The sequence below is a fragment of the Stegostoma tigrinum genome, chromosome 25 (genome assembly GCF_030684315.1).
Source record: "Stegostoma tigrinum isolate sSteTig4 chromosome 25, sSteTig4.hap1, whole genome shotgun sequence".
Classification (NCBI taxonomy): Eukaryota; Metazoa; Chordata; class Chondrichthyes; order Orectolobiformes; family Stegostomatidae; genus Stegostoma; species Stegostoma tigrinum.
Window position 1 is genome coordinate 19473819 of NC_081378.1, and position 18018 is coordinate 19491836.

Genomic DNA, 18018 nt, shown 5'->3' on the forward strand with positions numbered 1-18018 from the left:
CTATGTATTTGCTGGAGAGGTGTTTATATTCTCTCCTTTTGGAGATGGTCATTGCCTGGCACCCGAGTTGTGAAAGTTACATACCACTTAACAGGCTGAACTTAAAAAAATTGTTGGTCTATTGGCATATGGCAGGGTCTGTTAAATGGAGAAGACGTTTATGAATAAAGTAGCATATATTGTGTTTTTGGCTCTAATGCTAGAAGTTAATGGATATTTACTTTCATGGCATCTTTTAAGTCACTGCCATCAATGAATTTGTAAATTCAACGTCACAAAATAGTATCAACAATAATCAGCTATTGTTGCAGAGCTGCAGAGAAGGTGCAGAAAACGATCAATTTTAATATATGAGAAGTCCATTCATAAGTCTGATAACAGCAGGACAGAAGTGTTCTTGAATCTATTGCTACATGTTTTCAAACTTTTAAGGGTGAAAGAGAGTATAACTGGAGTAGGAGAAGTCTTTGAAGTTGGCTGTTTTCCTGAGGCAGTGGGAAGTGAAGACAGAGTGAATGGAAAGCCTGATGGACTGGGCTGCGTTCACAACTTGCTTGTAATTTCTTGAAGTCTTGGGCAGAGTAGTTACATTAAAAGCTCTGATGTGTCCAGATAGGATGCTTTCTATGGTGCATCTATAAAAATTGGTGAGAGCAATGGTGGATATACTGAACGTCCTTAGCCTCCTGGGAAAGCAGAGGCATTGGTGTGCCTCCTTAACTGTAGCATCAGTGTAGGTGGGCCAGGACAGATTGTTGGTGATAATTACTCCTAGGAACTTGAAGCTTTCGACTACCTCTGACTCCGTTTCATTGATACAGAAAGGGGCATGTCCTCTACCCTGCCTCCCGATGTCAATGACCAGCTCCTTTGTTTTGCTGATATTGCAGCAGAGATTGTTGTCTTTGCACCATGTCAGTAGGCTCTCTGTCTTTTCCTTGGACTCTGCTTATTGTCATTTGAGATCTGACCCATTCTGGTAGTGTCATCAGTAAGTTGGTAAATGAAGTGAATGAATATGGCCACAGACATGAGTACAAGGAGTATGCTAAGTCGCTGAATGCATAATCTTGCAGGGCACTGGTGTTGAGGATTATCTTGGAGGTGGTGTTTTCGACTATCCTTACTGACTGCGGTCTGCGGGTGAGGTAGTCGATCCATTTGAGGAGTGTGGGGGGGCGGGTGGCAGAGTTCAAGGTCTCGGAGTTCGGAGATGAGTTTGGAATTATCGTGTCGAAGGCAGAGCTAAAGTCAATAAGTAGGAGCCTGATGTAGGTGTCCTTGTTAGTCACACATTCCAGGGATGAGCGTAGGGCCAGAGAGGTGGCGTCTGCTGGGACCTATTGTCATGATAAATGAATTGCAGTAGTTCAAGGCAATCTGGAAGGCTGGAGTTGATGTGTGCTCTCGAAGCACTTCATAATGATCAACTCTACTTTGTCTACGGCCACTTTGTGACATGTCATCCACGACCATAGGGTCAGATTCTACCTTTCTGTTGATGCCGTACACTTCAACTTCTGTACCACAGCCTTTAACAAGTGGAGTGAAACAAAGAAACAAAGAAACCTACAGCACAGGAACAGGCCCTTCGGCCCTCCAAGCCTGCGCCGATCAAGATCCTCTGTCTAACCTGTCATCTATTTTCTAACGGTCTGTGTCCATTTGCTCCCTGCCCATCCATGTACCTGTCCAAATATATCTTAAAAGTCGCTAACGTGTCTGCGTCTACCACCTCCGCTGGCAACACGTTCCAGGCACCCACCACCCTGGTGTAAAGAACTTTCCACGCATATCTCCCTTAAACTTTCCTCCTCTCACTTTGAACTCATGACCCCTAGTAATTGAGTCCCCCACTCTGGGGAAAAAGCTTCTTGCTATCCACCCTGTGTATACCTCTCATGATTTTGTAGACCTCAATCAGGTCCCCCCTCAATCTCCGTCCTTCTAATGAAAATAATCGTAATCTATTCAACCTCTCTTCATAGCTAGCACCCTCCATACCAGGCAACATCCTGGTGAACCTCCTCTGCACCCTCTCCAAAGCATCCACATCCTTTTGGTAATGTGGTGACCAGAACTGTACACAGTACTCCAAATGTGGCCGAACCAAAGTCCTATACAACTGCAACATGACCTGCCAACTCTTGTACTCAATACCCCGCCCAATGAAGGAAAGCATGCCATATGCCTTCTTGACCACCCTATTGACCTGCGTTATCACCTTCAGGGGACAATGGACCTGAACACCCAGATCTCTCTGTTCATCAATTTTCCCTAGGACTTTTCCATTTGCTGTATAGTTTGCCCTCGAATTTGATCTTCCAAAATGCATCACCTCGCATTTGCCCGGATTGAACTCCATCGGCCATTTTTCTGCCCAACTCTCCAGTCTATCTATATTCTGCTGTAATTTCTGACAGTCCCCTTCACTATCAGCTACTCCATCAATTGGTGTCATCAGCAAACTTGCTGATCAGACCACCTGCACCTACCTCCATATCATTTACATATATCACAAACAACAGTGGTCCCAGCACAGATCCCTGTGGAACACCACTGGTTATAGTTCTCCAATTTGAGAAACTCCCTTCTACTACTACTCTATGTCTCCTGTTGCCCAGCCAGTTTTTTATCCATCTAGCTAGCACACCCTGGACCTCGTGTGACTTCACTTTCTCCATCAGCCTGCCATGGGGAACCTTATCAAACGCCTTACTGAAGTCCATGTATATGATATCTACAGCCTTTCCCTCATCAATCAACTTTGTCACGTCCTCAAAGAATTCTATTAAGTTGGTAAGACATGACCTTCCCTGTACAACACCATGTTGCCTATCACTGATAAGCCCATTTTCTTCCAAATGGGAATAGATCTTATCCCTCAGTATCTTCTCCAGTAGCTTCCTTACCACTGATGTCAGGCTCACCGGTCGATAATTACCTGGATTATCATTGCTGCTCTTTTTAAACAAGGGGAAAATGTTAGCAAGTCTCCAGTCCTCTGGGACCTCACCCGTGTCTAAGGACACTGCAAAGGTATCTGTTAGGGTCCCGGCTATTTCCTCTCTCGCTTCCCTCAGTAACCTGGGATAGATACCATCTGGACCTGGGGACTTGTCCACCTTAATGTCTTTTGGGATACCTAACACTTCCTCCTTCCTCTGTCAACTTGACCTAGACTAAGCAAACATCTATCCCTGTACAAAACCATGTGGTGCTACACCTTCTCACTGTTATCAAATGTTGGACCGATTCGCCATTATAAGGAAATTTACTTGCTGATAAACAAAACCTGTAGCTATTCTGCTGTCTAGCTTCCAATTCCAATCAGTCTCCTGGTTGAGAATCCAGAGACATGCATGCTATGCATGTGCAAACATCAGTTTGACCTTGGGTTAAACTTTTAGGATGTGCACTGATGGTGTTACCGAGCGTGGTGATGAAATTATGGTGATGAAATGTTTATGAACAAACTTACCAGCTTGGCAAGCAAGTCAGTAACTGCGTCAACAACCCGACCTACAGATCTTCTTGAAAACCCAAAACAGGGTTAACATTTTGAGTGTTTGGAATAATGCTTTCAGTTAGTTGTAGCTTACAGCTTCCTCCATGCTACCTCATAGAATTTCCCTGGGGCAGATACAACTCTGATCCGTGACAAAATAAAACTCCCTTTAAACTGGGTTATCAAACACTCCACAGTGTGAAGTAGTAAAAGGCATTCAGCTGCCTGACTGAGAACTTCAGATATGTTGAGTACAAGAAGCATTGGGAGGAGATGAAGGTTAAGTTGCACTCACTAACGTACAGAAACATTGAAGTAACCTTTCAAGTGATAACTTCCAATAGTTTCCTGATTTGTGTAAGGAGATAGATAAGAAGGAATGTCTGAAAGGAAGTGGGTGAGGTGAAAAGGCAAAGTGTTTCAGGGAAGGCTTTATGTACTTCAGGGCCTCAGCAGCTGAAGAATGATGCTAATGATGGAATAAAGGAACTCCTGTTTGTGAAGAGGCCAGTGTTGGAGAAATACATATTTTGAAGGGCTGATTACTTGGAGAATGTTGCAGTGATAGCGAAGGGCGTTGTGGGACCACAGAAGGATTTAAGCTCCATTTTAAAATGGAGGTATTGCTGGAGTGGAACCCATGTGGGTCAGCAAGGAAAGGGATGGTAAATGAATGAGGTTTTTTGGGAAGAAGAATATGGGTGGAATATCTTTGGATATGTTAAAGTTTATGAAGAGTGGAAAAGGAGATCATTAGAGTAGTTGAGTCTGCATGTAATAAATGCTGGTTCAGTATTTATTACTGTTAAAATCGCAAACAATCTGCACAGAGTCCCTATGCCTGTGATCTTCCCAGGCTCACTTGCTAACAAAGTAGGCGATTTCACAGCATTAAATATAAATCTTGATAGAATGTCTGATTCTGGTAACTGAATTGAAGTTGTGACAAATTATGTCTAGTCTGTTGCCGTATTCCATGAAGCAGAATAAAACCATAGACTGGAGACACTAAACAGTTCAAGGGATTTCCTTCTGGCTGTTCCTCATTTTGTGCTGTTGGAGAAAACTGTCAATTATCCTATTTGTGAATTAAAAACTGCACTTGAAAATCTGGGAAGAATTTGTGTGTGCAGGATTATCTATTGAGAAAGTTGGAGTGGCTCGGGTGGTTAAGATAAAATAACTATGGCTTGGCTTACACCATGAAACTGCATCCAGTGGTTATTCAGCAAGTATAATGCTGGCTTTGAGTTTTTGTGCCAATCCAAGAGAAGAAATTTGGAAATGGAATACTTTCAATATAAGATACATAATATCAGATGATGGATTAATACACAGTAAAGTTTCTTCTGCAGTTTTTCAATAAATTCTCCAAGGCAAGTACAACATGGATTATATACAAAGTAATACACTCCCTTTGTTGTTCCATCGAAACCATCAGAGCAGCTACAGCATGGGTTTGAAACAAGATAACATACTCTAGATACATCCGGTGTAAACGCAGCGTAGGTTAGATTGCATAGTAAAAGCTGTCTTTGTATTGACACACCACACAATCCCAGAGCAGATTCAGCATGAAGTATATCTCCTCTATAGTTTCCCATCAAATAGGCTCAGGACAAGTATAGCAAGGGTAAGTCACAGTTCTCCATACAATCCCTATGTGGAATGGAGTTTGGATATTAGTGTGTCTAAAAGCCATGTGAGCCCATCGTCTCTGACTGCCTTTTTAAATCTCCCTCCTCAAAGCCTGTGTAGTTGATGGTAACTCTGGCCGCTTCCCAAAATTCCATTCCAGGTACTCTAGTCCCACCTTCACCTTTGGTGGACTGCCGGACGATGTTTGCAAAGTCCAAGTTGATTTAGAAAGTTAAGAGGTGGCACACGAATTCTTGTGCTTGGTTTCCTTTCTCCTTCTCCTGTGTGATAAATTCATCATCTCATTCATGCCAGGGACTCATGTCAAGCTGTGGAGGGGGGTGGTAGGGTGATCAAAGGCAGCTTTTGAGCTCTATTTCATGACTGGTCTCCTGAGGCTAGATTCAGTCACATTAAAACACCTTTAGATATCAGTTTTCTGCCAGTATCTGAGATTTATCAAACATCTGTCATGACTATTCCTCAATTTTTATTTCCCGTTTGTTTCCTTTTCTAGGCAAATCTCAAGAAGTTCATGGAATACATCCAGTATCATCATGCTGAGAAAATCAGTAAGATGCTGGATAAAGGACTGGACCCAAACTTCCATGACCCAGACACAGGAGGTATGGCAGTTCCATTGTATTCAAGTTGGGTCATGTTTGCAATGTCTATTTATTTATTGGTTCAAAAAAGAAGTAGCAGAAACATGAACAAGAAGTTTGACAAAGGGATCCCAACAAACAGAATTTGCAGTAGTTAAAGAATTGAGGAATATTAAATGATTATGATAGCTCACAAGCTTTAGGAGAAAAAAAATATATTTGGGTGATTGTCCCTTCTAAGAACACAAGTTGTTGAAACAGGAACAAAAACGAAGTTGCTGGAAAAGCTCAGCAGGCCTGGGAGCACCTGTGAAGGAAAAAATAGAAATGTTAACTCTGTTTCTTCCTTCATAGATGCTGCCATATCTGCTGAGCTTTTCCAGCAACTTTGTTTCTGTTCCTGGTTCACAGCATCCGCAGTTCTTTTGGTTTTTACAATTTGTTGAAAGATAAATTCTGGTAAAGCATCTTGCTTCCAGTAAATAATCATGTGTAAAAGTAACCCAGTTGTCAAACAAAAGAGAAAGGTCAACAAGAAGATCATTATAGGAGGGGTAGATTGCAGATTTGGCTTTGATCTCAAGCAGGGTTTTAGTTTTAAGTTTAGGAAAAGCTTGCTGCTGGGGTGAAGCATCGTTCAAGCACAGTTCAAGTGAAATGTTTATGCTGACTGTAAGAGTGTAGGTACATTGATAGGAAAGGCTGTATTAGCAATGAGTTGACCTTCTGGGATCGACAAGCTGAAGAGAGACAGAAAGTTTAAGATGCAAGACTCTAGAGTTAGAGTGTTAGAATGAGGACAGTTCTGACTCAAGTCAGGTATGGATAAGACAGTAAGTGATGCCTGTTTCGAACTTGGATTCTACAGCCATGGAATAGACGGAGGAGATTTGGAGGGATAAACTTGCCAAAAGTAAGCAGAAGGCCCAAAAAGTCTCAATCCTGAGTGGTTAATCTTTCAATCCCTCTGAAATGTTTGACTTGAATCATTGGCAATGTAAGTCAAATAGGCAGAGAAGAAAAGTTGAGATTAAAAGCTTTGTTGAAAGTCTAAAGATATGTGTACATTGAACTTTGAATATTTTAATGTGACTGAATAACTTACATGCTCTGTACCATTGTACAGTGAAATTCTTTCTCTTAAACTATAAACCCCAGTGGTTTCATTTTTAAAAAATAAGTAACTTGGTTTTCAGATCTTTGAAAAGGAATGAGATCATAACATCATAACACCATGATTTGACCCTTTAAAGAAACTTCAGTGTTTACCCCTTCTCTCCTTTATCTTTTCTTTCTCACCCTGTTGGTTCTATATTATCCTCTTTAAATATTCTCAGTATTATCCTAACTACATCCTCTACCATTTTCTATCTCATTTTCCCCACCCTGCTCCAGTCATTCTCTCTTCTTCCTATTTCTCCTTATTCTGCTACTCCTCTTCATATTCGTCTGTTGTTCTTTTCAGCCTTTCATCTGTTCTTCCCACTCTCTATAAGGTAGCTGCGTTGACTCAGCAGTACCTGTTATGGAAATGGTGGGGTCAAACTGTACGTCAAGCATCAAAGACATTAAGTTGATGTTTCCGTTATTGAAACAGTGGGGCACTATTGGAGTTGCAGTCTTTGAGATGAAATGACAAATGGATGCATTATCTGCCTTTGCAAACATATATAAAACATGCTGTACTGCTGTATACCTGGAAAGTTCTTCCAGGTACAAAAACAGAAATTGCTGAAAAAGCTCAGCTGGTCTGGCAGCATCTGTGGAGAGAAATCGGAGTCGGTGTTTTGGGTCGAGTGACCATTCCTCAGAACTGACAGAAGCTAGGAACATGTCAGTTTTTATGCAGAAGATAAGGTAGGGTTGGGTAAGGAGTGAACAGAAGGTGGAGACAGAGCCCAAAGGGAGAGAAGAACAGTTGGGCAGGCAGAAGAGCAAAAAATGATCAGGCTGGGAGGGTGAATAGCTATTAATGATGACTATTAGTGGCTAACAATGAGTTGTTTGTAATAACAGACTATGTGGTAACCAGGCCTAGTGTGTGGGCTTTGGGGTAAGGATGTAAGACAGCTCAAGCCCAAAAGTTATTGAACTCAGTATCAAGTCCAGAAGCCTGTAGAGTTCCCAAGTGAAAAATGAGGTGTTATTTTTTCAGCTTGTACAGGAGCACTGCAGCAAGCCAAAGACCGAGATGTTGGCCAAGAAACAAATTGGTGTGTTGAAGTGGCAGCTGTTGGAAACACGTCTTTTTTTGCAGACAGAATGTAGACGTTGTGCAAAGCGGTCATCCAGTCTATGCTCCATTTCTCCTGTGTAGAGGACACCACTGTGAGCAGCAAATGTAATAGACTAGATTGTGTGAAAAGTACAGGTAAAGCTGTGTTTCACCTGGAAGGTGACTTAGGGCCCTCTTCCTGGAGACTGGCCACTATTTAACCCTTAGTCAACATCATCAAAATAGATAACACAGTATTGAGCTGGAGCAGCACAGCAGGCCTGGCAGCATCAGAGGAGCAGGAAAGCTGACATTCAAAGGTCCCAACCCAAAACGTCAACTTTTCTCCACCTCTGATGTTGTCTGGCTTGCTGTGTTCCTCCAACTCCACACTGTGTTATCTCCATCAAAACAGATTATCTGGTCATCGTTGGCTGTGGGAATTTGCTGAATGCAAATTTAATGGTTTGTTTCCTGTATTTCATCAGCAACTACATTTCAAAAATACTTCAGTAGTTAGGGATTTTTTGAGGCATTCTGAAATTGTAAAAGGTTCTAAATAAATGCAAAGAAGTCTGCAGATTCCAATGTATTGTCTTTATTAATTGGCCATTCTCCACATACCTGGAAAGAGGTGGTAGATGTGTCAATATTAAAACCTTTTGCCATGACTCTCAGCGGTAGCACAGTAGGAATCAAGCCCTCTACAAAACGTTTTTGGAAAAGAAATACATAAAATTTCCAAAGTAACTGATTTTCAGATCCAAGTTGATAGCGCAGACTAGATTCCTGAGTTGACAAACAGGTCAACCATGACCTCATTACATGGCAGAGCAGGCTCTAGGAGGTGAATGGCCGACTTGTTCTCCCTGTTTCTACGTTTATTGCTGTTTTGTCCCCACACCGAGCCAGTAGGTATCCTGACCCCTTACGTTTCCCAGCTACCCCTCAGCATACTCACCGCTGCACCTGGCATCCAGGCTTCAGGCTGAATAGAGGTATGGACCTTCACCTGGTTCTCTTCTCTTCCAATCAGAGGCCATTTCTCACCTATGTTAGTTGCTGGTAGGCTAAGGGGCAGGCCTGCCAACATGCAAAGTACAAGAGAAAGAGGCTTTAATTGGAGAAGCATATTCCTTGCAGCATCTTCCAAATCTACCTGGCTGTGTGTAGAAAACTCTTCATGTGCTGCGTAAGCCCATGGGGCCCAAAGTCTGGCTTGCAGGATGTCTGCTGACCAGATTTTACCTAAATGATCTTCAAATGGAATATAAATGCACTTTGCTTTTGTGGGTATTCATCTTATCGTTCTTTCTCTGTGCTTTCTGCTTCTGTGTATTATTGGGAGAAGCTTCTGGGCTGAGTCAGTTTTTGGCTGGGATGACCGTTCTTGGTCCCTGATCACCTTTGCAGTGGTAGTATGCTTTCAGATTAGGGGTTTCCGGCAGGCAGACTGAGGAAGCAGGTGATTTATTCAGCGTCCTGTATTGCACAGGTGACTAGCAGACATCACTGTGTTTGTACAAAAGGTTGTTACTCACATGGATGCAGTATGAATGAGGATGATACAATAGAGGCATGGGCAGTCTGATGGGAGCGGCTGTGACTCCATCATGCTTAGTACAATCAAAGATCTCACCTTCCAGGATCTCCTCATATAATGCTGAAACCCTGCCAGCAAAAGACATCAGCCTTGCCATTTTCTCTCATTCAAGGTTAGAAAGCCTTGCATATTGATGCTGTTTTGACCTGCCGCTGTATAGTTACCTACTCTGAGTTTGCTAAGTTGCCAACAGTGTACGGTATGTACAATGTGGGGAAAACAGTCTTGTTATGGAAGATTTTAGTTAATTGTCTAATTATCCTGCAGACCTGATTTCCCACCACTCCTAGGATGATCCTGATAGTGGAATTGGTCTGTCCTGGAAAAAGTGGTTGGAGGCAAATAGAAAGCATATACCCCTTTCCAAACCTCTAGTAAAATTCCTCCAAAGGTATTTCTAATTAAATTCTCCCAACTTTGGCCTGAATGTTTTGATATTGTGGCATTTGCTACCACTTTTGAAGTTGAGAAATTATGACCAGATACTCTCTGTTCCATAAATAATGCAATGAACAGTGGAGACTAGACATCTGAAACAAAACCAGAAATTTCTGGCGAAACTCAGCAGGTCTGGCAGCATCTGAGGGCAGAAAGCAGAATTAACATTTCTAGTCCGACGGAGAGTCACCATTAACTCTGCTTTCTTTCCCCAGATGCTGCTAGGCACTTTGTTCCATTCTAATTAAGCAATAACAGACTAGCATATTGACGCCCGATTTCTGTCATCAGATCAGCCATTATCTCATTGAATGGCAGGGCAAACTGTTTGGGCCAAATGGTCTACTTTAGCTTCTGCACCCAGTGATCTTATTGCCCCACTTGTGGCCTGCCTACGATGCAAGCTTCAGGAAACTCTTTCTCTTTGTAGAAGCTACTTCACCAGCCGAAGAACACACTTTCATTTCAAGCTTTCTGCTGACAGCATAATGGTAATACCATAAGAAAGAATGACCAGAAAATCCATGCAGTGTTTATGACCAGACAATTGAAATATACTTGACCTGTTGTTGGAGCTGGCCCACCCAGACTATCTTTCACAAGCCCTGCACGTTCTAGAACTGTGAAATCATACAGCACTGAAGTTGCCCTTTGACCCATTATTAACAACTTTGAATCTACACTTCATTACACTTTTCAGCATTCTACCCATAGCTTTGAAAGTTATGACATTTTCTGCTGACATAATTTTTAAAGGTTGTGAGATTTCCCACCTCAACTACCCTCCCAGGTAAGTGCATTCCACTTTTTTCTCACCCTCCAAATGAAATAAGGCTTCCTCAAATTCCCTGTAAACCCTCTGCCTTTCCCCTTAAATTCATTCCCTCTTGTCAATGACCTTTGAAGTAAGGGAGCAGCCATCTTCCCAACCTGCTCATACCCCTCAGAATCTTATACACCTCCATCAGGTCCGTCTCAACTTTATCTGCTTGCAAAAAAAACCAACCTGTGCCTAGCCAGACTGTCTTTACAGCTAAACTGTTCCATCTCCAGGTGAATTTCCTCTGCACCCCCCTGCTACAGATCGTTCACATACCTCCCATGGTGATGTCTGAAGCTGCACACAGTACTCCAGCTCTGGCCTCAGAAAAGTTTGGTACAGTTCCAATGTGACCTCCCTGCTCTTATAGTCCATGCCAGAACTGATAAAGGCAAGCATCTCATATGCCTTCTTCAATGCCCAATTAACCTGCCTGCAGGGATCTGTGCACAAGCGTCCCAAGATCCCACTGTTCCTTTGAGCTTCCTAGTGTCCTGTCATTCATTGAGTACTTCCTTGCCTTGTTATGTCTTCCTCAATGCGTCACATCAAACTTACCCGGGATAAATTTCGTCTGCCACTGATCTGACCATCTGACCAATCTACCCATATCTTCATGTAATCTAAGATCTTCTTCCTCACTGTCAAACACCTGATCAGTCTACTATTGACTATCGACCATCCATCATGGACACTACCCACCAATTTGATACTTCCTAGATGTCATGTATACTGTCCATTTGAATTGCTTGGGTATTTCTGGGTAGTTTATAGCTGTGCAGGAAATAAACTGAAGAGAATTCGAGACCATCTGTTTAATGTTTCCCTCTATATTATTGCATTGCCACCTTTGATTTGGAGGGTAGTCATTATCATACTGATCACACATTGCCTATCATTTTACTGTTAGAATGCCCACTGACGTTGGCTGCACAACTGGAGAATACATCCGAGATAATCAAATTGCTGAAAAATGGGGGGGCTCATTTGGACTTCAGGACCCGAGATGGATTAACAGCTTTGCATAAGGCTGTGCGATGTCGGAACCACACTGCACTAATCGTAAGTAAAGAATTTCGCGCTACATTGGTATGTAATTACACAGTGAAAGGATTGTGAGTACACAGTTTTGAATTGCGCTGGCAAAACATGCACAACTTGTCATGAATGAGCAAATGGCTCTACTCTACAATAAGTGAGGTCATGGCAGTACACTAATATTGAATATACAATGGTACATTGCTCTTTCACAACCCCTATGTTTCTATGCCAGACATTTGCTCGAAAACTGTAGCTAACCCAAACATCAGGCACATCGAAACAAGAATGGCAGTGTTGCTGGTCTAGTAATCCAGAGATCTGGACTAATGTTCCAAAGACTTAAGTTCAAATTCCACTGGGGCAGTTTTTGGAATTTTACTTTAATTGATCAGTAATCTGGGACCAGAGATGGTGAACGTGAAAGTAAACATTTGTCCCAGTACCATTGAAGCCAGTCTCCAATTAGTCAATTCATTTCCTGTGATATTAAGAAACAAGGGATGGTACTGGATGCAGCTAAGGCCACATACCATGACAATGTCCTGGCTGTAGTACTGAGAGTTAGGACGGTAGAGCTAACTGAGCCCGTTACCAAGTTGTTCCAGTATAAATGTAACATGAACATCTAACCAACAATGTGAAAAACTACCCAGTTACATCCCGTCCATAGAACAGTGTAATTTGCATAAATGTGAAGATGTCCATGAGAAAACGGGAGTTGAGAAATCAGTTACTGGCAGCAGACATCCCAAAGCTAGAATGTTCACATCATGGCATTCAGTGGGAAGGATGTCACCGTTTGTGCATGCTCAGTAGGCTGAATTTTTGTTTTATTGGGGAATCGAACACTGAGAATCCGAGAGCGGGGAGTAGGGCCAAAGGCTGGTGAAGTAGGCTAGCCATTCAGCACTGCAGCCGAGCTGCTTCTCTCAGAGGGGAGTGAGAGCATTGTTCTATAAATAGATGTTGAATTGCACCATTTCCAGTACAGTGATGGGTTCAGTGAAGCACAATGACATGGTTGAGTAACCAATTACGAGAGGACATGCAGTGAGGGAGTAGTGTGAAGTTAAGCCATGAGCAGAGAATGGGCCAAATTATTTCCAACAGAATTGCTCTAATCAGCAGACAATCATAGATCTAAGAGGATAATATTGCTATGTAAATATTTCCAAACTTTTGGAAAAATACCTTCAGGGTATAAAAGATAATAAAATGTGAGGCTGGATGAACACAGCAGGCACAGCAGCATCTCAGGAGCATAAAAGCTGACGTTTCAGGCCTAGACCCTTCATCAGAGGTATAACATGTGTTTTAACTAAAATTAGATAAAGGGAATTTAATTCGCACATTGTCAGGTCGGGCTTTATAAGTCCCAAACTTGGAAGACACAACTACATGTGGAGAGGGATAAACCAGCCAGTGTTCCTGCTCTTGACCAATTCCCAGTAAGGTCAGGATTAGTTAAAGGAGAAATCAGTAACACTGTGTCTTAGAACTGTCCAAATGGTGTTGGGGTTAGAATTATAGAATCCATACAGTATGGAAGAAGACCATTTGGCCTGTCAAATCCACACTGATCCTCCAAATAGCATCCCAACGAGATTACCCCCATTCCCCCAAATAACCTATTCCTGTAATCCCGCATTTCCCATGGCTAATCTACCTAACTTGCACATCCCTGAACACTATGGGCAATTTAGCATGGTCAATCCATCTACCCTGCACATCTTTGGACTGTGGGAGGAAACCGGAGGAACCAGAGGAAACTCATGCAGACACGGCGAGAACGTGTGAACTCCACACAGTTATTTACCGAAGGTGGGATCGATCTTGGTTCTCTGGCACCATGAGGCAGCAGTGCTATCAGATAAAGCTCATGCCACTGATAACTGTGTTGTCTCATCAGGATGTAAGAGTCTGGAAATTCATCAGAGTTCCTGCACCTGATCTCTGGCCAGTGGCCGCTATTGGAAGATTTGTGATCATGAAATGAGGATAAGAGCTTTGATCTGTCTTTATCCTTTCAGACGCAAACAGATCTAGATACAGGCAAAAATAATGGTCCCTAAAAGTATAGGATTAAACATCAGCACGTTCAAGATCTGGGTGGAGAAAATGGTGTAAAATGAAATGGAATGTGGTACTGCACAGCTCAAGGAGAGCTGAAGTAGTGAGGTCCCAATTCTCAAATGCTAAGGTTTGTCTAAAACTGCACTGTGGGTTCACTTTTATTATGTGTTGTGTAGCTATAATTCAGTGCTGCATAGAATCAGTCTCTAATCTCGTATTTGAATACATCACCATGCTAACCCTTCAGTACTGCAGTGTTAGGGACTCCTATACTGTCGTAACACAGTCTTTCAGATGAGATGAAAACTGAGATCCCTTCTGCCTCTCAGGGGAAAGGAGAAGATCTTGATTTGGAAGAGAACAAGTGTTCTGTCTTGTTTCCTGCTAACAATTATCTCTCAATCTACTCCTACAACAGATAATATTGTAATTATCTCATTGTGTAAACACCCAGTCTGGTTCACCTTTGTATTTCTCTGGCTAACCTACCATTGCTTTGTACAATTTGGCTGTCGTCTTCCTACATTATAATTTTTACCTCACTAGTTGGCTTATACATCCTCCTGAACCCCTCAACTCACTATAAAATATAAAGACTTATACAAAGTAACTTCTTACATTATCCAAGCTGTGAGACTGTGCATGTTACTGTAAACTATCTGTGTGACTGCATCCAGTGGCTTCCATCTGCATGACTGTACATCCTGCAATAATCATTTTATGTAACAGATGTCCTACAGTGACTACACTGCCTGCCTGTATGTGTTTTGATTCCATGCTGTGCAACCTCTTCTCCAGTCACAATGCTATGTCTGTATATCAACTGTATGTCATACAGTACATTCTGTGTAATTACATCCTACAGTAACAGTGCTGTGACTGTACATGTGACAGTGAATGGGCTCTGTCTCAATACATTCTATAGTAAGCATTTTATGCTTCTGTCTTCTGCATAGACCCTGTTGGATTTGGGTGCTTCTCCAGATTACAAGGACAGCCGGGGGTTAACGCCTTTGTACCACAGTTCGATGGTGGGAGGAGACCCTTATTGCTGTGAACTGATTCTGCATGACCATGCTAATGTTGGCTGTATGGATGAGAATGGCTGGCAAGAAATCCATCAGGTAAAACTATTCACTGGCAGACAGAGAATAATTACAAGTGTGCTTGGTGAGTTAATAGCTGAAAGTGACAGTAAGCAGCCTTCCAATTCTTGTATGTTTGCTCACAGCAGGAGTCTTCAGACTCTGCTGAAGCACAGAGGTAGTAGGAACTGCAGCTGCTGGAGAATCTGAGATAACAAGGTGTAGAGCTGGATGAACAAAGCAGGCCAAGCAGCATCAGAAGCAGGAAAGCTGATGTTTCAGCTTTCCTGCTCCTCTGACGCTGCTTGGTCTGCTGTGTTCATCCAGCTCTACATCTTGTTGTTTACTGAAGTGCAGTTGGAGAGTTAGAGAAGGGACAGAAAGAGTCTCCCTCCCTCTAAATGTATCTGTTGAATGCTCAATTAGGACCTACCCTTAATTGTGTTTACAGGTTTGAGTCCCTAACAAAGCGTTGAACAAAGTATTTAACTTACAAACAATGTACCTGCAACCCAAACAATACTATCCCTTGATGAACTGTGCATCCAAACACAGAAGTAGGCATGGGCAGGCACTGCCTTCACAAGATTTGACTTGTATCCACCTCTTGATGTCATTCAGGTCTAAATGAACCATAACAGGTGCAAAGAACTTGCTAGCACCTCCTTTTTTATGCCTGGGCTCAAACTTTAAACCTGCGTTTGTAAAGAAAAAGTCAAGATGTATTGACAACATTACAACTTATTAGCATTGGATTTGAATGGCCATGTCTGTTCTAAGCAAAAGTGCAAAGGAGAACAGGAGAGGGAGAAGAAACTTGAGATAACAAGGTGTTGAGTTGGATGAACACAGCAGGCCAAGCAGCATCAGAGGAGCAGGACATTGTTTTCCATTTCTTGTGCCACAAAGAAATTTTCTGATTGAGTAAAGCAATGGGAAAATGGATGAACATCTCCAATGATACCAGAAGTCAGTCTAGTTGAACCAGGGTTCGTTGTAATGACAGAGTGAGGGATATGTTGAACTTTGAGTCTGTCTGTCTGATTATGATCCTGGGAGGTACCAGTTTTACTATATAACAAAGTGTGGAGCTGGATGAACACAGCAGGCCAAGCAGCTTGGCCTGCTATGTTCATCCAGCTCCACACTTTGTTATCTCGATTTTCTAGCATCTGCAGTTCCCATTATCTCTGATAGTAAAATGTGAAGCTGGATGAACACAGCAGGCCCAGCAGCATCTCAGGAGCACACCAGCCTCACATTTTATTGTCTTGGATTCTCCAGCATCTGCAGTTCCCATTATCTCTGATCTAGTTTTACTATGTTTATTAATGCACATTGCTTCTGTTGTACTCACCTGATTCCAGTCATAAATCAGCATTGCTCATTATCAACTATACCCCAAAATAGCCTATAAAGCCAATTATGGTGATCTAGGGATGAGGAAGAAATGCCAGTCTTGCTGTTGGTATCTGCAAGCCAAATTATTGATTTTAAAAATTGATATCAATAATGCAATGCCAGAGCTAAAGCCATCTTCTGTTTTGCTCCAGGCCTGCCGGTATGGACATGTGCAGCATCTAGAACACTTGTTGTTTTATGGAGCAGACATGAGCACTCAGAATGCCTCAGGGAACACTGCTCTGCATATCTGTGCTCTCTACAATCAGGTGAGTGGGGAATGGTGAGTAGGGCTAAGTGGAGGGACGTGTTGAGGGAAGCATGAGAAGGAGGCAAGTGGAAGCATGCAGGGAAGGTGAGTGGATGTCTGTATGGGGAGGGTGGTTCTGGAGTTAGAGCAGATGTATGAAGAGAGTAAGGACCTTGTGGTCCTAGGAAAGGTGAGAGAGGTAAAGACTGTTGATTGGGACCCAGAACTGTGAAGAGCTAGGAAGATGGTGGAAGAGGACAGTAACGAAAGAAACAGGAGAGGGAAATGAGTGAGCCCATAGCATGGGAGATGGAAACATTACTGTGTAAGTGAAGGATGTGATGACAACGTAGGTGGGAAGTGAAGGGAGTGAGAGGTGGATAAAGCAGTGTGAGGCAAATGGGTATGGGTGGAGGCAGGAAATGTGCCCCAGGAATGTAGATGTGTTATAGCAGGCAACAGCAGGTAACTTATGTTGATCAAACATGCCATGTTCACATGTTCAAATCAGAAAGGATTTTGTTACCTGTTCATGCCTCTGAGTTTGCAAATGTAATCATCAGTTGACAGACGGACTAGGAGATAAATGGGATTTTATCTTGGGTTTGAGGTTAGACTGACACTGCTCCAAGGTTGGACAACACAATCATCAGCCAGGAAAATTTCAGTTGTGGATGACCGATTGGAATGGGAATGTATCTGATCGGTTCTCTTGAGACTAGAGGCAAATATCCTCCTCCCAGTAGCTGCATTTCTCTGGTGTGGAATTCCTTGTAGGTTGAGAAAATGGTGGAGGCCTGACAATCTCACTGTGGAAATATGAAACGATATTCCAGGGAATGCCTCAACAGACTCCGGGGTCTTCAGTAGGCAAGTGCTGGGGAGCCGAATACAGGTGAACGGACATCACATGCAGACTCTCACTTTCCATGAAGTACTGCCCTAGGAAGTGGCTCACACTGTCACTCCCAGGCACCCATTGGTACCTTCCTCCTGGTGTTTTCAGAAGTGATGTTAAGCAGACCAAATTGGAGGCTGTCATGACCTAATTGGGAAAGTTGTCAACACTCGAGACCTACTAATGCCAGAGTCGTCACAAAAGCTAAAGATTTAATTAAAAGACTTAGCGTCCTTAAATTACCCACCTGCTGGATGCTGATTAACAGAAAACACTGACCAGATTACTGTATTTGGCATGAACTACTCTGTATTATAAATAAATCAATTCAAACCACAGACAAACAAAATTGAGTTATCAACACAACTCTACTAACTGAAACTCTAATCCTTTCATAAACCTCAAAACAATCATGTAGACATACACAAGTAAACAATGTTATT

At 42.5% G+C, this 18018-nt stretch overlaps 1 protein-coding gene across 1 annotated transcript in view; it reads left to right on the forward strand.

Moving 5' to 3' along the window:
* Positions 1–18018, forward strand: part of shank3a (SH3 and multiple ankyrin repeat domains 3a) — a 730589-nt gene that overhangs the window by 122901 nt on the left and 589670 nt on the right. The window contains exons 5-8 of the mRNA XM_059654527.1: positions 5664–5772; positions 11738–11889; positions 14898–15065; positions 16580–16696. Of these exons, the coding sequence (XP_059510510.1) occupies positions 5664–5772; positions 11738–11889; positions 14898–15065; positions 16580–16696 (546 nt within the window). The remainder of the gene's footprint in view (positions 1–5663; positions 5773–11737; positions 11890–14897; positions 15066–16579; positions 16697–18018) is intronic.